The sequence below is a fragment of the Hoplias malabaricus genome, chromosome 16 (assembly GCF_029633855.1).
Source record: "Hoplias malabaricus isolate fHopMal1 chromosome 16, fHopMal1.hap1, whole genome shotgun sequence".
Classification (NCBI taxonomy): Eukaryota; Metazoa; Chordata; class Actinopteri; order Characiformes; family Erythrinidae; genus Hoplias; species Hoplias malabaricus.
Window position 1 is genome coordinate 11,313,201 of NC_089815.1, and position 23,593 is coordinate 11,336,793.

The following is a 23,593-nucleotide window of genomic DNA, read 5'->3' on the forward strand; positions in this document are numbered from 1 at the left end:
TAGATATTGAAAAATTACTGAATTCACAAATTAGCTATGTTTGGGTTTATGTCCTCGATGACATTTTTCACAACAAAAATTAGACGAAAATGAAATCAATAAATAACAAATAATCATGTCGACTCCCAAAGAAATATTTCTTTCTTTGAGTCGCTTATATTGTATTAACTATTGGCCCATTAGTCATAGAGTTGAAACACTTGGAGTCGACTCAGTCTCGGTTTGCAGCGCTCTTTGAATTTAAAATTTATTTAATGTTAAATAAATGCAAAATGTATCTGAAAAATAGTGGTCATATTCCTTTCATTATTTTGGATCTTAATGTTTTTAATTATAACAAATGTTAAGTTAGTGTCTATGAAAATTAATATAATACCTCTGAAATAGTAAAACCTTTAAAAGTGCATTAAAATATTTTTTTAGCTTTAATTTAATAACATTATTTAAATGACTATATTGAAATGACTAAAATAAATCTAAATTTAATACCCATTTTACTCAAAGGTCTAAGACAAATATTAAATAAAAATCACCTGCCAAAATTAACACTACTCCTTTCCTGTATGTCTCTCTAGGTGAGATGTTCACTGGCTCTCAGTCAGGAGCAGAATCTGACCTCTTTTCCGTGCACCTTCCCCCAGAACACAACTCCACTCTTCCAGTGAGCCACAACCGGAAACATTCAACACATTACCCCACGTACTCCAGCCAATGAGGGGCACCACACACAGATCTCTGGGTTTCATCCCTGAAACTTTCTCTGAACTGTACTCTGTCCCATGTCTTCTGATCAGCCTCTTCTCTCCAGAGGCAGGTATGTGTCGTCCTGCCGCCCCCAGACATACATGAGACTGTCAGAGCGGCCAAGGACACTCTCTGAGAGGAAATGGACTGTTTAGCATGGAATTTTCAAATCGGGGCTTGTGTCCAAACATGACATTTTTGTCATATTGTTGCCACCCTTGGAGGTCATGGTTTTTGGAGGGTTTAGAGCAACACTTTAGCTTTCTCAAGCCTCTATCTCTGTAACCCATGCGCAGTCTCTGTCTCTGCCTCTGTCTTCTTTGTTGGTGCATGTCTCCTGTGAGTGTGGAGGAGTTTTGAGATTAGTAGCAGGGTTGCCCTTGGTGTAGATTACTTGGAACACTACTGAGGATGCATATAAAAACCTAAAACTAGAGTAGATATGCTTCCACTTCACCTTCCAGCCAGCTTTTACCCAGTTCAGCACTCAAAACTCTTGTTCTTTAGCATGAGAGCACTAAAAATGTTGTCATGCTTCGAACACAGTAGCTTAGCTCAAAAGACCTGCCTGTGACACTTCCTTGAGTTTGCAGCAGAGGGAGGAACTTGAGGGAAACTGAAGGTACTTCCCTTTGGACTTTTCAACCTTCATTCACTTTTCTTTCATGTCTTTTGTCTCTCATTCTCAGTATAGAGACACCTTAAGTTGAATTGGTGCCCCTCTGCTTTCTCAAGATTGCTGACTGAAAAGAATTTTTTGTGCGGCATGGGAAAAAGTTTTGGCAAGTAACAGTGAGATGTTCATTAATCCATCATCTAAAGGCTGGAACAGCTAACGACTGCTCAGTCATACGTGAAGCTGCTGACCTTGTGAAGGAGACCAGCGCTCTAATTTTGTCAAAGTGATCTTCTGAGGGTCAGTGCTGTGAGGGACATAGAAGCCACCTTTGGGTCAGAGACTATAAAGTTGTGCCATTGAGATGGTTTAGTAACATTTTTGTAAACAATGTAATTATCTAAATCAACCAACAAAGCACAAATGAATGGCGTTTTACTACAATGCGTTGGTAGCCCAGAAATCCTGCATCTAAAAAAGTCCCATTGCAGATTGTACTTATGTCTCTGAAGAAGTAATTCAGTATAGCACTTGTTTCTTTAGACCAGTGGTTCCCAAACTTTTTTTTTTTATTATTTGTAGATTAAACTATTCTTGAACCCACCAACTCTGACACACCTTTGCTTTCAGACTTTACTAGATTATTTTTTTAATTTTTTTTGAAAACTTTGTAATTCATGCAGAACTACAACTTTTATTTCACAAAATAAAGTGACAAATCACCTCAACAGTGAAATTATAAAAAATTACATGCATTATGTATCTCAATCTCTTGTCTTGCTGCCCCCCACTCCAACCCAATAGTTCTGCACCCTCATTTTGGGAGCCACTGCTTTAGACATTTATGTTCATGTCTGATATTACATAGCAAAGCTCAGTAGAAAATAATCCTGTCCCGTTTTTTTTTTCCCCCTAATATGAATTCATATCAGGCTGAGCTTGGTTTGTTGTAGTAAATATTCCAGGGATAGCTTTGGTGACTTGCAGAAATCTTTTGAAAGAAGCATTCGTTTATGTTAGTTGTTCAGATCTGAGTTCCACCCAGAAGTCTAACGTTGAGGCTAATGTTATGTGCTGTAAACATCTCGCGATTACCTCTTGAAGCCATCAAATACCACATGATATTGTTTTTCCATTTTGTTTTTATATGCCAGCTGCCAGATTAAAAGATCCTGTGTGCTAGGTGGGATTCTAGAAATCACAGTTTTTTGAGACTCTGTGGTACACTGCTTATATCTTCAATACATTTTTGTTGTCCCAGGGGAGTTAGTGCCATTTGTTAGGTTGAGATGCACTGAGCTTTTCATCTAATGCTTATTTAATGCTGGAATCCATAAACATGCATGCAGACACTTGCACACGCTCACACACACACACATACACTGTATATTATTTATGTATTCTAAACAAAAGAAGGGCTAGAATTACATGCAAATGTTTCTCTTCTACATATTGTTTTTTTGTGTGTGTGTGCGTAAACTCTTTTGCCACCCCACTGAGCTCATGTATATAAACTATTTATTTCACAATCAAGTGATTGTATGTTAGTGTGCAAAAGGGAAGCCACTGTTTGTGCGATGTGTGTGTCTATTGTCTGCGTGTATGATTAAATGACAAATGGAGGATAGACTGTGTCATGATGCATTTGCAGGGCGTCCTTCAGAGAATGGCAGTTGAAATGTGTATGTGGGGGTAACCTTTCATGAAGAAAGACAGAAACAAAAAAAACACCTTAAATGAGTTATGGTTTGTTCTCTCTGGAGCTTCTGGACATTTCAAATGACTAATACTCCTTCATCTTTTCCCACATAATGAGAGTTTGTGCGTTGTAGAGTGTGCATGTTGTGTCTGGTAGTGCTTCGACATTTGTATCTTTCACTGTCCTCATTATCTTATAGATACCTTGCCTTGCCGTTTCTCACGTTCATGTGTCGTACTGCTCTTCCTGCTATTATCACACTTGGTTTTCCTGTTAAACTATACATACAATGAAGTTATTAATAATAGTAATTGCTAAAAGTAACCGAGCTTCACACAATATGAATGTCCTCATGAATCTGAATGACAATTAAAAGGAAGGCAAGGCTAGACAAACTGTATCTTAAGAATGAATTTAAGTCATATGTCATAAAAGTGGCAAATTACTGTTCTAAGGATTATTATTTGGTACATGACACAATTAAATTAAGTTATAACAAAGCATATTAATAAGCCTATTAGCAATTAAGTCTAAGTGAATATCAAGTAAATGTATTTTTTAATCATATCTTGGTATCCTCCAGCACTGTAACTATAAAACATTAGGATAAACACAGAATTTCACCTGACCCTACCTTTATCTTGTTTAATTTAATGTTATGATCTTTTTAATTTATTTGTTCTCACTGACATCAGGCTCAAGGTGTTGTCTTTTAAATATGCTAATTTATTCAGAATTTTACACTTAGTACTGCTAGGGTATTGTGCAAAAGGGACCACTGTTTGTTTATTCAGTCTCCAGTTATTCATTTTCTGGTGTCAGGAAAAGTCCAACAGAAACCTGAAAAACTGAACAGAATATATATTTTCCTGTATTTACTTTGTTAGATAAATTTGCCTTTCGTTCTTTACAAGAGAATTTCTTTAATTTTTTGTTTGTTTGTTTGTTTTTTTTTAATAATAAAAAAAATTTTCACACCAACATGGTTCAGTGATTTTGAGGTCTGGGATCTGGTGTGTCCAGTACATTGTATTGGAGAACCCAGCAGCTTCTTTATTTCGTTTGTTGGCCTTTGAATCTTTTTCTGTTGCCCAGCAAGTGATTCTTAAAAGCTCCACGTCCTTTCAGACCCTTAGATTTGCTTAGTTTTAACAGTGGAAGAATGGACACAAACCCCTGTTGATACTGTTTTTTTCTGTATATTTTAATAATTTTTTCATCTGGTGATAAACTGATGCAAGTGGACTTTCTTGATCTTGAAAAAACTGTTTGACTCAAAATAATATAAATGAAGAGTGGTCTTTGCACTCAACTGTATATGTGAAAAATACATTGATATCCATATTGACTAGAAACTTAATTATGCACACAATTTGCATAACACAAAATGTAAGTATAATTTGGGCTAGAATTATTATGTTTGATTAAAAAAAAAACAATGAAAGAAAAACACATTTGGTAACCCCTGATAATTATATGAAATCAGTTGCATTTGTGCAAGAAATCACCAACCTTTTCTGACTGTCAATAATCCTGATCTGCGTCTCTTTGCTCCATTGAAATTAAATCTGACACGAGGTCAAAATCACAGGCAATAGGTTTGTCTTTTTCTCATTGATCAAGTCTGGCCATGAGTTAATGCCACACTATATGTCTAAAAGTCTGTGAACACCTGCTCTACCCACATTTGATTTACATCTTGTCTTCTTTGCTGCTGTAACAGCTTCTACAGAGTATTCCAGTTCCAAAATCTGGAATACTTCTGTGATGATTTTTAGACATTCAGCTATAGAGAGCATTTGTGAAATAAGTAACTGTTGTTGGATGATTAGCTTTGGATCACAGATCTGAATCACTCCATTTCTTTTCAAAGGTATTGGATTTTGTTCAGACTCAAACTGCTCCACAAACACACTGAACATCTGTATCTACATTGGGTTACACCCTACAAACTTTTGGGCATGTAGTGTATCATCAGAGACACAAACATGTTGGAATCAAGGTGAAACTTCCACCCAGAATTTCACTCTGAATGTTAGCATTAACTCTAAAGTTCTTTGTTTTGTCTGAGTTCAGATCTGGGAATAAAGGAGATAAAGGTTCAGTCAGTGCTGAGCCAATGAATGATTCACGTCAGAGCATGTCGCCATGGATGGGAACCTGTCGCATGAGTGCAATTCCGACAATATCATACGTGTCATGTGATGTTTGTGCTACAACATTTTGCATTTTTTACAATAAAAGATGTTTTTATACTACGGTACTTTGCATTGCTCTTTTTATTTATAATTGTTTCTGTTTACTGCAAATAATTATTAATAGTATCAATATTAATAATATCAAGAAAAAACATTTCTTCAAAATCAAACCATCCATCATCTGTAACCGCTTATCCAATTTAGGGTCGCAGGGGGTCCAGAGCCTACCTGGAATCATCGGGCGCAAGGCGGGAATACACCCTGGAGGGGACGCCAGTCCTTCACAGGGCAACACAGACACATTCACACCTACGGACATTTTCAAGTCGCCAATCCACCTGCAACGTGTGTTTTTGGACTGTGGGAGGAAACCGGAGCACCTGGAGGAAACCCACGCGGACACGGGGAGAACACACCAACTCCTCACAGACAGTCACCCGGAGCTGGAATTGAACCCACAACCTCCAGGCCCCTGGAGCTGTGTGACTGTGACACTACCTGCTGCGCCACCGTGGTGCCCAAAATCAAACCAATAAATCTAATAAATTTCAATAAGTGTATGTTTTAAGAATATAAAAAGATAATTTACAATATTTCTAGGTATTGTTTGCATGTTTTAAGTAATTTCCCTATTGAAAGTGTCTTATTCTTTGGAGATAATGTTACATTTCAAGAAATAATGCATGAATAATGCAAAATCACTTAAAGTATGCAATACTTGCAGATTAATTTGGTTTTTGGTTTTTAGTCATATATAAGCTTTAATTCAGTCACAGAGTGTTGCTACTACAGTAATAATTCTGCTGTGTGTGTGTCGGTGGGTGGTTGTTTGTCACACAACCGGATTAGTTAAAATGGTAGAGAACAGAAAAAACACAGTATGATGACCCCAGTAAAAATCAATTTGATAAAAGAGTAACAAGGCTTTCCTCTAAATGTATATTTAATACAACAGTATCTGCAGCACATTTAATGTCTTATTCTCTGTTTATCTAGACGTGTGTGCAGTAACTAATATGGGTAGGACATGCAGAATTTAAAATGTGGCATTTGAAAATAATGATATTGTTGATTAATAATTTATGGCAGATATATTTCAAAACACTTAAAACCATTCATCCTTGGACCACAGAACTTATTACTGTGTACTGTATTTGAAACATTTTGATGATAGCTAGAGTTCTGTGTCTCTTTCAAAATATATGTAATTAGTTACTGTGTGGCATCAACTGTCCCATTACTGTAATTACTCCCTTTTTATTCTTGATTTGGTCCTTATCCCTCACTGAGGTATATATGAATATATTTACTATTTACTACATCTGTGATTTTTCACTTTCCTCATACGCACAGATGGTGTTTTCTAATTTCAAGTGGCTCTCTCTCTCTCTCTCACACACACACATTTCTTTTCAAAGGTATTGGATTTTGTTCAGACTCAAACTGCTCCACAAACACACTGAACATCTGTATCTACATTGGGTTACACCCTACAAACTTTTGGGCATGTAGTGTATCATCAGAGACACAAACATGTTGGAATCAAGGTGAAACTTCCACCCAGAATTTCACTCTGAATGTTAGCATTAACTCTAAAGTTCTTTGTTTTGTCTGAGTTCAGATCTGGGAATAAAGGAGATAAAGGTTCAGTCAGTGCTGAGCCAATGAATGATTTACGTCAGAGCATGTCGCCATGGATGGGAACCTGTCGCATGAGTGCAATTCTGTCCCATTACTGTAATTACTCCCTTTTTATTCTTGATTTGGTCCTTATCCCTCACTGAGGTATATATGAATATATTTACTATTTACTACATCTGTGATTTTTCACTTTCCTCATACGCACAGATGGTGTTTTCTAATTTCAAGTGGCTCTCTCTCTCTCTCTCTCACACACACACACATACACACACACATATATATCATGCTCTGACTCTATGTATTGATCAGAGAGGGATCTAAGAATCCTGACTTTATACTTTACAAACACACTGTGGCATATGGCAACTATAAATAATAATAATAATAATAAGAATAAGAATAATAAACATGTAAAAAATATCATTAAACCTGCAATATTTGGCAGGTGTCATGATGTACCTGGAGTCACTGGTGGACAGTTTCAAGTATGTTTTTTGAAGAAACGTCAAAGACATACTGAAATCTTTCTTTCAACAGATATAACTGCTTTAAAGATACGTTAGGTGGAGAACACTGAATACACAGGTAGGTTGTTGTATATTATCAGTGTTGAGAAAAGGCTATGGATACCAATACAGCTAATTTTGTAGCTATGTATTGTAGCTTTAACACAATGCAAATAAGATATATATATATATATATATATATATATATATATATATTTATTTATTTCGCACACACACAAAACCTCTAAATACCAGGGTGTCATGCTTTTAGGTCTTGCCTGTTCTCAGAATCTCAAGACTCCAACTCCCACAATGCACCTGATGAACTCGTTCCTCCACCAACCAATAAAAATACTTTCCACAGATAGGTTTCCATGATTATTAATCTTCAGCTATTCTCCTGTGTATAACCCTGTCTGTTGGTTAGTTTCTTTGGGACGTCAGAGTGTTTTGAGTGTTTTTATCTTATAAGTTGTTTTCTCTCTTTTTTTATTCATTTATTTTTTTTATCATTTTCAGCTATTGCCTTGCTCTCCTCATTTGTTTGCTGATTCTTTGTTTGATTTCCTGATTTTGACCCTGCTTGTTTTTGACTTTGCAATTTGTTTTACCCCTTTTTGTGCATTGCTCTTATTGGTTTTGACCGCAGGTATGATTTGGGTTTTAGATTGTTCTTAGAGCTGCAGGGATGTGGCGGTGGTGTGTTAGTGTGTGTTGTGTTGGTACAGTGGATCCGACACTGCAGTGCTGCTGGAGGTAGTGACACCCGCGAGCCCATAACATGCAAAAATTTTCTATTTATATCGTCTTAGCTTTTGCAGTGACCTTGGGCTGAAACTCAAATCACTCCCTACGCCCTATATAGTGCACGGAAATATCATAAAACTCTTATCTTCTACAGCAAATGGGCACAAATATTAGTTATGGAGTCGTATAGGCGGAGTATCAATGTGTTGCTGCTCGCATGCATTCTTAAAATGATTCTCTATTTTAAGCCGTTATTTCGTTACAGACTTCGTACACTTTATAGGGAGAAACGTGATATTTGGGATTCAGCCCTTGAGAACAACTTGTGTGAAATGTGGATTTTGAAGAAACACAGTTGCGTCTTTAACCATCACCAGAGAATTAAATCAATGGAAATAAATGAATGAATGAAACGATATATAACTGTCAAATTTTGTGTGTTTAAGGAGGAGGAGAAATACGAATTCGTGAGTAGGAAACGTTAAGCGCGTGAAAGACTATGGGGGCGTGGCTACTCGTCTCTATGGAAACATACACACTTTACTCACTGTAAGAACCTAGAGACCTTAAAAGCATATGATTTTGCAGAAGCTCCGCTTAGCTCTAGTCTACCTCACAAATCTGTTTCAATTAAAGTAATACCAGAAGTAATGCAAACAAAACTGAGCAACGTTAATTCCGTACTGAGCGCTGGGGACCATGGAGAAACAGACGCTGGAATTGAGTCGCCAACACAAGGTAACAGCTAGCAAACTACAGCTATAGTCCTCATATTCACCCAGTGGAAAATTTATTTCTCAAAAGTTGTTCATGACGATGTTCCTAAAATTCCTCAGGAGAAATTGCATCTGAAAAACAGCGGTCACGAGAGAATAAAATGATCTTTATTTACAGCATCAAAACTGAGAATGTTTTTAGCTATTTGAGCTCTTGTATTTAAGTTCAGTTGAAGATACACACGAGTGAAAGCAAATCTAGTGTCTCTTTATTATACCATTACATCACTACGTTTAAATGTTGTCTAAAGGAAACCGCAGAAATATTAAGGATATTGGGATATTATTAATGTTTGTGTGTGTGTGTATATATATATATATATATATATATATATAAAAAAATTTTTCTTCAGAGCAAAACAGTGGAATTAAAAACAATGCCTTCGAACAGAAGACCACAGAGAAGACAGTAGATGGTGAAATTTCAGAAAACAAAAATGTTCCTGGAGACCCTTTGAAGAAGGCAGAATCTGACACCAGGAAAAACACTTCAGGTCCCAGGTGATACTGTGCTCCTAAAAACAGAGCAATGTATAGACCCAGTTCCAAAAAATGTGGGACAGTGCAATACACATAAATGCAGAAAAGAATAGTCACTTAGAGGTGTATTTAAATAGAAATTTTAGAAAGACGTTTGTTTTTCATATCAACCTTTTTTTGTGTAAATGTATACTCATTCTGAAGCTCATTCCTGCAACATGTACTGAAACCTTGGGGCTGAGGTGGGGCACTTTGACAAAAAACTGTATCTGCAATTTATATTATGAGTTAGACCAATCAAATGAAACTACAGTCCCATTTGCTCTGCACTTGACAAAGCAAACCTTCCCTTTGCTCCCCTTTAAATAATGTCATAATATTTCTATTTTGAATAAAAAATAGGAGATTGGGATGAAAAGTGAATTTCAGTTTTGTGTTTTTTAGACATAGTACTGAAATATTAAAATGTTAATTGGTGCAATATGATTTGTGTGTTTGACATTTTAGAATTACCAAGAAATTTTTAAGGGACCACTGCAAACAAAACAAACTATACATGACTCCATGGTTGAATGACACACTCTATCTTCACTACAAAGGTTTGAACTTTCCATTCAAGCCACACTATGTGCCTTTGTATATACTTTGTATATGTTTATTAATACATACATTGTTCAATTGTTCAAAGGTTTTTTATCACATTTTCGCCATAGGTTTTACTGTTATAGAGGGATTAGAGGAATATACAGGTTTACGCTGTCTGTGGCTGGAGTGTAATGGGATTGAGAGAATTGAGAACCTGCAGAATCAGAAAGAGCTTCGCTGCCTATACCTCCAGCAGAACCTTATTCGCACACTGGAGAATCTAGAACCTCTCAGCAAGCTGTGCACACTCAACGTTTCCAACAATTATATAAGGGTCATCCAGAACATATGTGAGGTCACATATCCACCCAACATTTTGGAGATGTGGGGCTTTGTTTGTCACCTGAAATTCTTTCATATTTCTTTTCTTTTTCAGCATGCTTGAATGAGCTGTCCACACTTCAAATATCCCATAATGCATTGGAGAGCATGCATGATGTGAAGGAGCTCTGTCAGTGTCCGTGCATCAGTGTTCTGGATCTGTCACACAACCGTCTCGGTGACCCAGAAATTATTGATGTTTTAGAGAAGATGCCTGATTTGGTACACACACATCGAAACAACCCGCTTTGCAGCATGCACTACATAGCGAATAGTTAGTGGTATGAAACTGCTCTGTCTAAATATAATTGCTATTTATTTATGCTTTTAGAGAGTGCTAAATCTTATGGAGAATGAAGTCATCAAAAAAATTCCAAACTACAGGAAGTCGCTCATAACACGCCTGAAACAACTAACATATCTTGATGATCGCCCAGTTTTTCCAAAGGAAAGGTGAGTATGATGAATTTGTGTGAGCATGAGTGTGATAGACTGTGAATAGCTAAGTAACATAATTGATTTTAAGTTGAATTATGGGACTTCTGTTGTATTGTAAAATTTGAAACATATGGGTTATAGTGTTGTATTCTCTTTAAGTTTTATTTTATAATTAAATTTTTCAATTGAAAGTCAATCTGGAATTTTGTCCAAATAACATTTAAGCATGCATTTAGCACTATTCCTTAAATGTATCTTTCATCTCCTTGCAGTGTTTCAGTGAAAGACCTAAACATTTAATCGCTTTTATATGGAAGCTATATTGTAAATGCAAGCGCTACAATAGTAATTATATCCTAATTTTTTTGTGTTGATTTAACCATTTTTAAGTGGGTATATTCAGCCCAATAACACTGAAATGAACTGACAGTCTGGCATATATCATTTAGTGTTCAGTGCACTGACAAGATATCTGAATAAATAGGTGTGCTTTTCTTCTAGAGCTTAATTTCTAAATAAAAATAATCACGTCAATTGCAATCCCAATATTGGTCAGAAAAATCTCAATTACATATGATTCCCAAATTGTTCATCCCTACATTGTCTAATTGGTGCACACTTTGAAATTATTATTTTGATATATGTTAGCAGATTTCATTCATTTATTTCGACAAATTCATTTGACCACAAGAATTTAATAAAAATGTGCAGCACGGTGGTGCCAAAGGGTTGCTGACATAGCACCAGGGTCTGTGTTCCTGGTTTTCATTCTCACCTTGGGTCAATGTCTGTGAGCGGTTTAGTGTTTTTTCCCTGTGTTTATGTGGGTCTCCCCCAGGTGCTCTGGTTTCCTCCCACAGTCCAAAAGCACATGTTGGTAGGTGGATTGGCTGTGTGACAATGTGCACAGGTGTGAGAGTGAGAGTGACTGTGAGAGTGTGTGTTCCTAACTGTTTCCCAGTGATTCCATGTACAAAACGGATTACAAAAAAGTTGGGACACTAAACAAATTGTGAATAAAAACTGAATGCAATGATGTGGAGGTGCCAACGTCTAATATTATATTCAGAATTGAACACAAATCACAGATCAAAAGTTTAAACTGAGAGAATGTATCATTTTAAGGGAAAAAATGTTGTTTCAAAATTTAATAAAAAATGTGACGTTTAAGGGCCCGAGCATCACGAGCATCCAGTAGAGTTTTATGGCCTTGACCCTTACACACAGCAATTGTTCCAGATTCTCTGAATCTTTTGATGATGTTATGCACGGTTGATGATGATAACTTAAAAGTCTTTGCTATTTTACGCTGGGTAACACCATTCTGGTATTGCTGCACTATCTTTCTGCGCAACAATGGTGGAATTGATGATCCTCTTACCATCTTGGCTTCAGAGAGACACTGACACTCTGAGAAGCTCTTTTTATACCCAATCATGCTGTCAATTGACCTAATTAGTGTTAATTGGTCTTCCAGCTGTTCGTTATATGCTCAATTTCCTTTTTCCAGCCATTTATTGCTACTTGTCCCAACTTTTTTGGGATTTGTTGACACTGTGAAATTTTGAATCAACATATTTTTCCTTTAAAATGTTACATTTACTCAGATTAAACTTTTGATCTGTCATCTATGTTCTATTACGAATAAAATATTGACATTTGCCATCTCCACATCATTGCATTCAGTTTTTATTCACAATTTCTTTAGTGTCCCAACATTTTTTGGAATCCGGTTTGTAGGTTCTAGACACACCTCAATACTGAAAAGGATGAAGTGGTTATAAAATGAATGAAAGAATGTATATAAAACAATATATTCTTTCCATTCTTTATATTAAAACTTATTTACATGTTCTGTCATCTGCTGTGTCATGTAACATTGTATCATTTTGCAGAATTAATTTAGAAAATAATTGAATATATAATCTTATATTTTGTGTTTCAAATGTCTACATCTCAATAGGGCATGTGCAGAAGCATGGGCTCTGGGAGGTTTGGAAGCAGAACGGAAAGAAAGAGAATTCTGGCAAACAAGAGAGAGGAGGAAGATTCAAGAGAGTCTGAATGCTATGGCAGTTATCAGAGAAAATGCACTGAAGCGGAAAAATGCTCTAGAGCAGCAGGACAAAGGCAAGCAAAAACATATAATATTGCAAGCATACACCATTCTCTCTTTGTCTTGTTTACATTTTGAAGATCTGCCATGTTTCATTTTCATAATATTGATACGCCAGGAGGCCCTGAGCTTGTGATGGAAGAGCACAGCAAACCTCAGGAAGAACCCAACAGGTCTGTATTTGACATAGAGTCAACTGACAAATTAAATCCAGACCAAGAAAGGGCTAACTTGCAAGCATCAGAGATGGATAGCACTCATTATTCAGAACAGGGCAGCAGAGAGATGCTCCGACCAGCCCTAGAGCAAGAGCAAACCGACCCATCTGCACAAAATGTGGCCAACCAATCAGTGCCAAATATGGAGACATTTACATGTCAGCAATCAGCAGTACATATAAACGAGGTACTCCAGTCAGCATCGGAAATTGAGCAGACTCTCCAGTCAGCGTCAGATGCAAATGAAGTTCTGCAAGTGGTTTCTGAGATGGAGGAGATTGTTCAATCAGGACCGCTTCTCAAGTTTACATCAGAGGGGAAGAAGAAGAAGAAATATGCATGTTCTTTGCCAGGATCAGACTCTGAAAAACAACTCCTAATGGCTGGTACTGGTGGTCCTGTCACTGAACTTGTCCCAGATGATGAAATAGACACCATAGTCCTATCTGAATATTCATCACTTACTATCAATGTAAGCTCACCCTTTACAGATAAACATTTTCCCTTCTTGTTTATGAATATTTAACAGAATAATCTGTGTGCAATTACATTATATTATAAAACATTCTTCACAGGACCTGCCTGATCTGGAAGATGTTGATACAAACTACATATCGGATGTGCCACAGGTCAAAGTAAAGTAGCAAACTCATATTTCATAATGTATTTGTTCATATAGTGTGAGACTGTAAATAAGAATATATTTTTAATTTTGCAGGATGCTTTCCATCCAAAAATTCAGGTAATCTCTGACAGTGACTTGGGATCCGAGGTGAACTTACATGATGAAATTGAATCTGAATTCAAGTCGCCTGAACAGCTCTTTGCTGATTTTAACAAAAGGTTGTTGATCACAAATCAGAGCATTCAGAGCACCATTGACACAGTACCAGTTTGTGCTTCTGATGACCCACTTATTGAAAAAGAAAACAAAAAGAAACTTATTGAGGAGTTGGACTGACGCGAACTGAAATGGAAAAATTCATATTTTCAATTGCCTCAGAAACAATATTTAAATGTTTTTTTTGTGTTGTATAATTATAGAATTCTAGTGATAACAATTGTATGTAATTGACAAATCAATAAAATAAAAAAATCCAGTGACATTGTATTTTTTAGAAGAAGGGACTTTACAATGTTCAGTAGTCCCTTAAAATGCAGCACCACAAAGTGAAGACCAAATACTTAATAGATTTTCTTGATAATTTTATTAATTGATTTTTGTCACTCTATTACATTCATAACAGCTTCCATTCTCTCTTGCCTTCTGTGCCAACATCAGTTCAGTGATTTCTGTCACAATATTAGCAAGTTGCCTATTTTAAAGATTCCCATTCACTGGGCCAGCAGTTGTTTGGAAAAACAACTGCCAACTACCACAGGGGGCACAAACTCTAAGTAGCAGTATAACCATTAAATTTCACTTTTTAAATATTATTACCATTATTATTTTTAATAGCTAGTTTTCCAAGTAAATTTGTGTGACTATTAATATGTCAGTTGTCTGCATTATCTCTCCAGCTAAAGTTTACCACCACAACAGTAATATAGAGTGACATCCCAGACACCACCTACTTGCAACCCCTGCTTCCACCTGGTCCATTAGAAATGCCAGGGTGTGTCATGTGGTCAGGGATCAAAAAACAGTTGGGAACCTCTGGTCTACATCATTAGCTTTTTGGTTGTATTCAAAATGCTGAAAACATTATGTTTAAAAAACATGATACAGGTTAGCAACGACCACAACATTATATACGCGTATTAATGAATACAAGATAAAAGTTTTATCAGAATATAACATTAAACAAAATGTAGACACATCTTCATTAGAAACCCCTAATTAGAAACTCTTATTTTATACTTGGACCTCCTGGCCACTTGATGAGGTTGACTACTAAAGTGCACAATTTCAGATTCTACATCATTCATCAGTGGGCAGTTTCTGACCAGATAATCTTTGTGTGAATGCCCAAGAACAGCAGTATTATATTAATAAAGTTCAGTGTGCCTGCTAAATTGGGTGTGTTGTATCACCCAAAAATGTCCACCCAAAATCATCCCCACAGTCATTCTCTAAATGTATGAGAACAATAATGAATGATGAATCTCTTATTTTAAAGCAGTTAGTTATGGTATATCAGTGTATATAACACCACAGAACCTGTCCTCCCTCCCTCAGTCTTCATGACTCTTGCTGCCAATTGATCAGCTGTTAAGTTTTAAAAAAATCATACAACAAACCTTAAATATAATGCATAAATCTAAATGCCTCGTTATCACTATTCCATTTACATAATGTATACCACTTGTTGACTCTTACCAAATGGGGCTTGCCTGTCAGAGCCAGTGAAAAGGCTTATTATCGGACCAAAATAAACGAGACAAAGGCCAAAATAACTTGCACAAAGTAGGTGTGGTCACTGTGTGCAGCAAGTCCTTTTAAAGACTCCTGATTGGTCTGATCAGTACTGGGTAGAGTCTGAGAAGGTTTCAGGGTGGTTGCTTGGAGGCGGCTGGCGCACATTTCATAAAGATTCCCAGAGAACTGTGTCCGGCGAGACTCTGCCCTTAAGGACTCCCATACTTCTGCAGCATCACCATGGCAACCTGATAACACCCCGCTCACACACACCTGGAAAGCATCCCAAGACCTGCCAAAAAAAGCAGAAAGGATTTGATTATGGTTCTTAAGCATTATGATTTAACAACCATTTCTTGTAACTGACTATTGCTTCCTATCAATTACATTATTGTATCCCACTTACTAAGAGTGGGCCAGGTAAAGTGTGGGTTCACAAATAAATAACTCTGTGTGTGTCACAGGAAATACAGAACTTAAATAGTTTCTACATAACACTGATGAAAGAGTATAGCCTCACATATAATGTTTAACACAGAATAAAAACATTCTGCATCACACTGTATAATTTATAATCTTCTAAAGTCAGCTGACATGCCACAGGACATCACATGGTCCTGGTATAATTATTTTGGCAGTGTATTTTTCTCAGCCCTGCAGTGACACTGACATGGTGGTGTGTTAATGTGTGTTGTGCAGGTATGAGTGGATCAGTCAGCAACAGATGACCTATTTTCTCCAATTTTACATCTTTGAGTTAGTCAAGCAGGGTGGGTGTGTCTAATGCAGTGATCAGTTTGTGGGCAGTGTTTAAAAACAACAGCAGCACTGCTGGGTCTGATCCATTCATACCAAAGCAGCACAAACAAACAAACCGTTACAATGTCCGTGTCAATTAAGCGCTGAGAACCATTCACTATCTGCTTTCTGGAAACGGATACAGTTTCAATAAAGTGGACCCTAAATGGTAAATCAAGGCCCTGAGATTAGATATAAAAATACATAGCCTTCGAACTCGTGACTGAGATTTTATTTGAGCAATATGTGACTACAACTGGAAAAAATGTAAATATCAGTCATAGAATATTGTGGTTCTGAACACTGAAAGTTTGAAAAAAATGGCTGGGTTTGAGCCAGGTGACTTTCTGTGATTTCCCCAAGTACATTTGGGTTTCCTCCAGGGGCTCTGGTTTCCTCACAAGGTCCAAAAACACATGTTGGTAATTGGCTGCTCAAAAGTTTCCATGTGAATGTGTGAGTGTTTGTCACCCTATATAGGACTGGCACCCCCTGCAGGGTGTGATCCTGTCTTGCGCCCAGTGATTCAGGGTAGGCTCTGGACTCACCACAACCATGAACTAGATAAGAGCTTACAGGTAATGAATGAATGAAAGTTTGACAAAAATATCACAAAAACTGTTCAACATATAGTGTACAGGCTTTCCCGAGTTTTATGCAGTGGGGATACTTTGATAATATTAGGCATCCAAAATGGACAGTGAGCAAGTATATGCTTTGAAAAATACTAAAATAAATAATAAAATAATACTAAAAAAAGGCTTATTAAATATTAAAACACAGATACACAAATAAGACACAGAAATAACCATCTAAATTACATTTTGATGAAATTCAATAATATTTTTCAAGTTCTCCAGATAGGTTACCATTTGGAGTGGCAATATAGTGACAATAGAGTGTCCAGGAATATGTGGGTGTGTTGGGAGTGCCTTACTTGCAAATTGAGTTGATGTCCTGTATGTTGTCAGACTGGCTGCTCACACTGTCCCCCAATGTAACCAGACACTCCGCAAAGCCTCTGTACACTGAGCTACAGAGAGGAGTTACTGCAGCACCCAAAGTAGAGTAACAGAGACCTGACATGGGTTGGGGGCGGGATGAGAGAGAGAGAGAGAGAGAGAGAGAGGTGTCTTAGATCTCTTACAGGAATGCATTTTTTTGTACAAATCCCACAAAATTTGGGGCATTTTGTAAAATAAAACCAGTACCCGTGATGTGTTCATTTTTTGTTTGTTTGTTTGTTTTTCTACTGAAAAAGCACAAAGAAAATATTTCCAGTGTTTTTCCTTAACAACTGAATGTGATTTTGTATATATAAGAAAGTATAAAAATGTACGCCTGCAGCATAATCCAAAAAGTTGGGAAAGATGCAAAAAAAAAAGCAAAATGTATAGAATATTCAAGATATTAATATTACATAAAATGCTGGGCGCAAATGGTGTTTCCACCAAAATCTCACTTTGCTTTACAAGCAAAAATGGCTTGGGGGTTGAGGCTCATCACTTTGACAAATTTTGTGAGAAAACAATATTTGAGCTGTTCAATCCAAGATTTTAATATATTTCCCCATTTACTGTATATCATTTTGTAAAAAGATTGAAGTAATCCATGGAAATCTCTGTCTGTGTAGAGTAACACTGTAGAAGTGCATGACTTCAGCTCTCATGGCATGAGAATCTGTCATACTACCAATATATATAGCCAAATGCAATTGAGAGCAATTTGGAAAACCCTTGCCACAAAACACAGTCCACTGCATCAAGAAATGCAACCCAAAAAAGAACATAATGTTTTCCATGCTAAAGACAAAAGGGACCATCCAGGATTTTATCAGCGATACACTTTAAAACAGTTCACATTGTTTAAGTTTAGAAATTAAACTCATCCAAATACACCAATACAATCAGGACCTTAGTTCCTCTGTTGCTATGCATACTTTTTGCCCTCTTTTACGCTGTTCAATGGTCAGGACCACAGAGCAGGATTTATTATTCTGTTGGATCATTCTCAGCTCTGCAGTGACGCTGATGTTGTGGTGATGTTTTATTGTCCTGCTAGAGTTATTAAACTCTTCAATGTCACTGCCGGACTGAGAATTGTCCACCAACCAAAAGCCTCCACTGAGAATGATCCCTACAAACTGTTCAGCAACACATGAGCTACTGTTTCTGAATATGCATCTACAAGGTTGACCAACAAATTGGGTGTGTCTAATGGAGTGGACTATGTTTTAAAACTCCAGAAGTACTTCTGTGTCTCATCCACTCACACCAATGCAACACAGGTATCCTGTGTTCCACCATGAAGAGAAGTATCAGACAACTATGACCACAGACTATTCAGTAACTGTATTGTAGACAGTTAGATTTGGCAGATACTTTTTTTGCCTTTTTTAATAATCACGACTTCTCTGTTGTCCCAAAATTCACTGTTCTCTTGTCATCTTCTAGGACACACTTTTCTGAAGAGTTTTATGCTTTCAGAATAATCAGATGAAGCATTGATGATGCTGAGTGCTGTCAGTATAATATTCCCTATGTCTAAAAAACATATATTTCATTTTCTGATGAGCATTAATGTTTAGTGATTTGTGCTTTTTTTTTTTTGCTTTTGTGTGTGTGTGTGTGTGTGTATGTGTTTCCTTGTATTACAATGGGGAAAAAAGGTTATACGACTGCATGACTATATTTTTGAGCTGATCTGTGGAGAGAAATGCACGTCAGTGGGAGTTAATCTGGGGATTACAGCCATAGACCAAACCACAAATAATCCCCAGCACACCAGCTCATAAACACAAATCACTCTATTTGCTTTCTTTTTTGATGGTGGATTGTGAAGAGTGCCAAAAGGAATTTTTTTGTATAACAAATATATAACAAACAAACATTTATCATGACTCTCTTTGTGGCAAAAGACCTGTAATCGCGTATCAAATCACAAAAAAATAAATTGCAGAGAAATTTCCAGCACACAACTGAAGATGTATGCAGTGTTTGACAATCTGTTCATAACAAACAAGGTCAAATTCAGTTCAAAGCTATCCACAGTTTATTTTTAGATATTAATCCAAAACCTTAATGTCATTAACACTTTAATCAGAGAAAATTCACCATAGCATTCATTTAAATTATTCTGATTTTTTTTCCTGAAGTTTGTCTACAGGCATTATTTTGGTATATTATTTATTCAGAGAGTGGTCCGATAACATTTTAATGTTGCCAAGAATTATTTTGTAGCATTACAGAGCAATATAAAATAAACTGGACCATGTTTGCCAACGCACACACGTTTGAATAGACATCAAATAGATTTTTTTACTTACTGAGGCAGAGTGAGATGAAAAGCAGCTTATGCATTCCGTTGTAAAGTCTGAATCTTGAGCTGTCTGACAGCTCCCAGACAGGACATACAAACTCTGCACAATCAAATAACTAGAGAAACTTGCAATTACAGACCACAACACTCCACAAATCTCAAAGAGTTGAAATCTTCTTGGACGTATGACAGTTGCTGCTTTATCCTTAAAAAATAGAAAAGCAATGCTTGAGACCACCATGCAAGTGTAATAGATCAGAAGGAATTGTGGCAGCATCAGATTATTAAAAAAATGGTGGGATTAACGATCGTTTCCGGTTGGCCAATGTATCACAGTGAACCAAGGGGAAGGGGGAGGGGGCCTAAAGCCCAAAAAAGTCTGCAGATCTCATAGGATATTATCTGAGTCTATCGATATCTTTATTCTGCAGCACATTCGAATTCATAGACACACTGACACAGAGGTTTACCTCTTCAAAAAATAAAAAAACACTCATAAAACACACTGTTGTTTGACTGATGACAGGCTGGGATTACATCATTGTGTAAATCTATGAGAGAGCAGAATAAAGCCAGATTAGAATGCTTCCTACATAACCACCAACTCACTTTTTTTCTCTCCCACACTGTGTCCATTACCCAATCGCTGGTCACTAGACTAATATTCTGCCTCTGTTTATTTACCCTCCCCACAGAAAGTCAAAATATCAAGATGAGTGATAGATGAGGCGCAAGTTCTGGGCTGAAGAGGGTTAGTTGTGGCTAGGTGTTTAAATTTGGGACATGATGCGTTAGATGATAGATGTCTATGGAAGCAAATCTGTCTCATCGAGTTGTAGTAAACTGAGACGCTGGTGCTGTCGTCCCGCCGCTTCTCGCGATCACTCAGGTTTGTTGACGGTGGAGCAGAGGGATGCCAGTGTTTCAGGATGCTCCCATGTCTGTGTGTCCTCCTGGTTCTCTCCTTTTAGTTAAAGCTGTCATAGTCAGATCTGCCGGAGTCATTAGCCACACTCTGGAAATTTTCATATTTTCTACTTTACAAACACAAAACAGTTCAAAACTAATTCCATCCCTTTACATCTTTCCGAGTAAACAACTGCCCACTGTCTGTCTGGACACTGATGGATGACTGTCGAGACCCTCCTCCACGCTTCAGACCAGCTGCCCACGCTCCAGCAACCACCAAGTGCCTTGAAGCTGTCCCTACACTGAAGTTCTCATGGACTACTAACTATCATCACCAGTAGATTGACCAGAGGAGGATGGGTCACCCCTTGTGAGCCTTGGTTCCTCCCAAGGTTTCTTCCTCAGCTGGGGGAGTTTTTCCTTGCCACTGTCGCCCCTGGCTTGCTCACTTGAGGGTTTTACATTTGTTTTTACATTTCATGTCAAATCTTTGTCTTACTGGAATTCTGTGAATCTGCTTTGTGACAACATCAGTTGTGAAAAGCGCTATATAAATAAATTTGATTTGATTTTTGAAATATTACCACCTTTGAATTTGTAGCACAGAATTTTGTTGCTTTTGAATTTAAGTCCTCAAATTTCCATTCATTCATTCATTCATTATCTGTAACCGCTTATCCAATTCAGGGTCGCGGTGGGTCCAGAGCCTACCTGGAATCATTGGGCGCAAGGCAGGAAATACACCCTGGAGGGGGCGCCAGTCCTTCACAGGGCAACACAGACACACACACACACACACACACACATTCACTCACACCTACGGACACTTTTGAGTCGCCAATCCACCTACCAACGTGTGTTTTTTTTTGGGACTGTGGGAGGAAACCGGAGCACCCGAAGGAAACCCACGCGGTCACGGGGAGAACACACCAACTCCTCACAGACAGTCACCCGGGGTGGGAATCGAACCCACAACCTCCAGGTCCCTGGAGCTGTGTGAATGCGACACTACTTGCTGTGCCACCGTGCCGCCCCTCAGATTTCCACCTCTGAATATTTTGCTTCGCAATTATGCATCTGAATATAATTGCTCTTGAATTGAACTTGTGAATTTTCAAGAACACGTTTTCACTGTTATTATTCAAGGTTAATAAATTCAGATAAAAAAATTCAAGCTTAAAAAATTCAAACAGTATATTTTGAAGTTGCTCAAATATGATAGACCAAATTCAGATGCCAAAATACGAATTAAAACATTCAGAGTACACATCCAGGATACAAAGGACAAGCAATCAATTCTGTCTCCAATCGAATCAACATCCAACACGACACTGAAGTTGGCAACTTATTCGCCAGTTTCTTATTAGGATTTTCTGTTTCACCTTAAATGGTGCAGTAGTTGCATGTTTAGCTTCCTTCTGTGGATATTATCTCTTTATTTTCAAAGTGTCTCAAAAATCTGAAAGGCTCACTAAAGACACAATATAACAGACTATTGATATCCTGAAGATGAAGAAATTTTACTCAGATGCATAATTGCAAAGCAAAATATTCAGAGGTGGAAATCTGAAGACTTAAATTCAAAATCAACTAAATTCAGATTCATAATTTCAGTGCAAAAAAATTCAGTGCTACAAATTCAAAGGTGGTAATATTTCGAAGTCTGATGAGACAGATTTGCTCCCATACACACCTTGCCACTAGAGAGGTGAATGATCCCATTCAGAACCAGTGAGTGAGGGTTCATTTATAGGAAAAAACAAATATTGCAATGAATGGACACCTTTTTATATTGCTCCCCAAAACCTTTGATATTGTTTCAAAATAATTAATCCAAAACCTCTGAAGCGCTGGACAGAAAAAATATGACTTAAATTACAGGGTGAGGTTCTGCATTTATCACATACATCACTGACAGTATCAGAATAGTTTTTTGAAAGTTGCGATTTTGATTGATGTGCAATACCTTAAACTGTATCAGCTGTAGCCTAACACAAGGCACGCATCGACATACTCTGTTAATTATCTTATCCCACCACTGATCTGTGAAGGTGGTAACCAACTCATGTTCCCATGATAGTTTAGCTTTATCAATGGTTAGTGCATCTAAACCCAGTTTAAAGTTTAGAATAAATCCTGGATATAAGAGATTTTCCAAAGGGTTCATGACTCAGAAGCTCGTCCCAAGGAGATCCATCAGAAAGAGGAATATAATTAGGTAAATGGGAAGAGAGTGCCTGAGCTGGTAATATCGAAAAAATGGGCGGTAGGTAGGTTAAAGTCTGAGGATAGTTGGGAAAGGAACAAAGAATTTGGTCTTTATAAAGATCACGAAAACACTTTATGCCCTTATCATACATGGTACGAAAAGCAGAATCATTTGGTGCAGGTGAGAATAAGTGATTGTCTAATATGGGAAACGATAAGGAAGGCGAAAGATAATTAAAACATTTTCTAAACTGCACCCAGAAGCGGAGAGTAGAACGTACCAAATAATTATTTGTGTAGTTAAAAAGTTTAAGTGGTAGGAGTGAGGTCAACAATGCTAATGCAGATGAAGAGGATAAAGAATGCACTTCCAATTTGGACCACTGCGGATCAGGAGAGTGAAGCCAGCACAATACATTTTGGATATGAGCTGACTAATAATAATACAGAAAATTAGGAAGAGCCAGGCCTCCATCGAATTTAAACCACTGTAACAGTGATTTACCCATCCACGGGGCTCTCCCATCCCATATAAATGTAGTGATGAGCTGGTCCAATGATTAAAAGGAACTTTTGCGTAGATGCAGTGGAAGGGTTTGAAACAGGAAAAGGAATTTTGGTATAACATTCATTTTAATAACATTAGTGATAGGGGAAAAATCTCCATTTCTATAGGTCCATCTTCAGTTTATTCATCAATGAGGAATAATTGGTATTGAATAGAGAGGGCAAAGTGCGAGAGACATGAATTCCTAAATACTTGAACCCATCCGGCCCAAGTTTAAATGGAATAGAGGAATGATCCAGTAATAAAGCCAATGAATTCCAAAGATAACACTCAATTTTATGTAGATTG

At 37.2% G+C, this 23,593-nt stretch overlaps 2 protein-coding genes across 7 annotated transcripts in view; both read left to right on the forward strand.

The window, feature by feature from the left end:
* dok4 (docking protein 4) overlaps positions 1-5,300 on the forward strand; it is a 67,598-nt gene extending 62,298 nt beyond the window's left edge. For both annotated transcript variants that reach the window (XM_066647999.1, XM_066647998.1), the window contains one exon: positions 576-5,300. In XM_066647999.1, coding sequence (XP_066504096.1) covers positions 576-715 — 140 coding nt within the window. In that variant the 3' untranslated portion in view covers positions 716-5,300. The remainder of the gene's footprint in view (positions 1-575) is intronic.
* A 2,504-nt stretch (positions 5,301-7,804) lies between these two features.
* dnaaf1 (dynein axonemal assembly factor 1) lies at positions 7,805-14,237 on the forward strand. 5 transcript variants are annotated; one of them, XM_066647919.1, is made up of 12 exons: positions 7,805-7,826; positions 8,598-8,700; positions 8,788-8,889; positions 9,281-9,428; positions 9,915-10,006; positions 10,121-10,342; positions 10,429-10,595; positions 10,705-10,826; positions 12,775-12,941; positions 13,046-13,617; positions 13,721-13,780; positions 13,864-14,237. In XM_066647919.1, the coding sequence occupies exons 3-12, from the start codon at positions 8,802-8,804 to the stop codon at positions 14,104-14,106; spliced, it is 1,881 nt and encodes a 626-aa protein (XP_066504016.1). In that variant the 5' UTR covers positions 7,805-7,826; positions 8,598-8,700; positions 8,788-8,801; the 3' UTR covers positions 14,107-14,237. The 5 variants fall into 5 exon arrangements, with proteins under 5 accessions (XP_066504016.1, XP_066504017.1, XP_066504015.1 ...); XM_066647918.1 differs by lacking the exon at positions 7,805-7,826 and adding an exon at positions 8,020-8,160; XM_066647920.1 differs by lacking the exon at positions 7,805-7,826 and adding an exon at positions 8,019-8,160 and having other exon boundaries at positions 8,598-8,889; positions 13,721-13,774.
* The last annotated feature ends 9,356 nt before the right edge of the window (positions 14,238-23,593 follow it).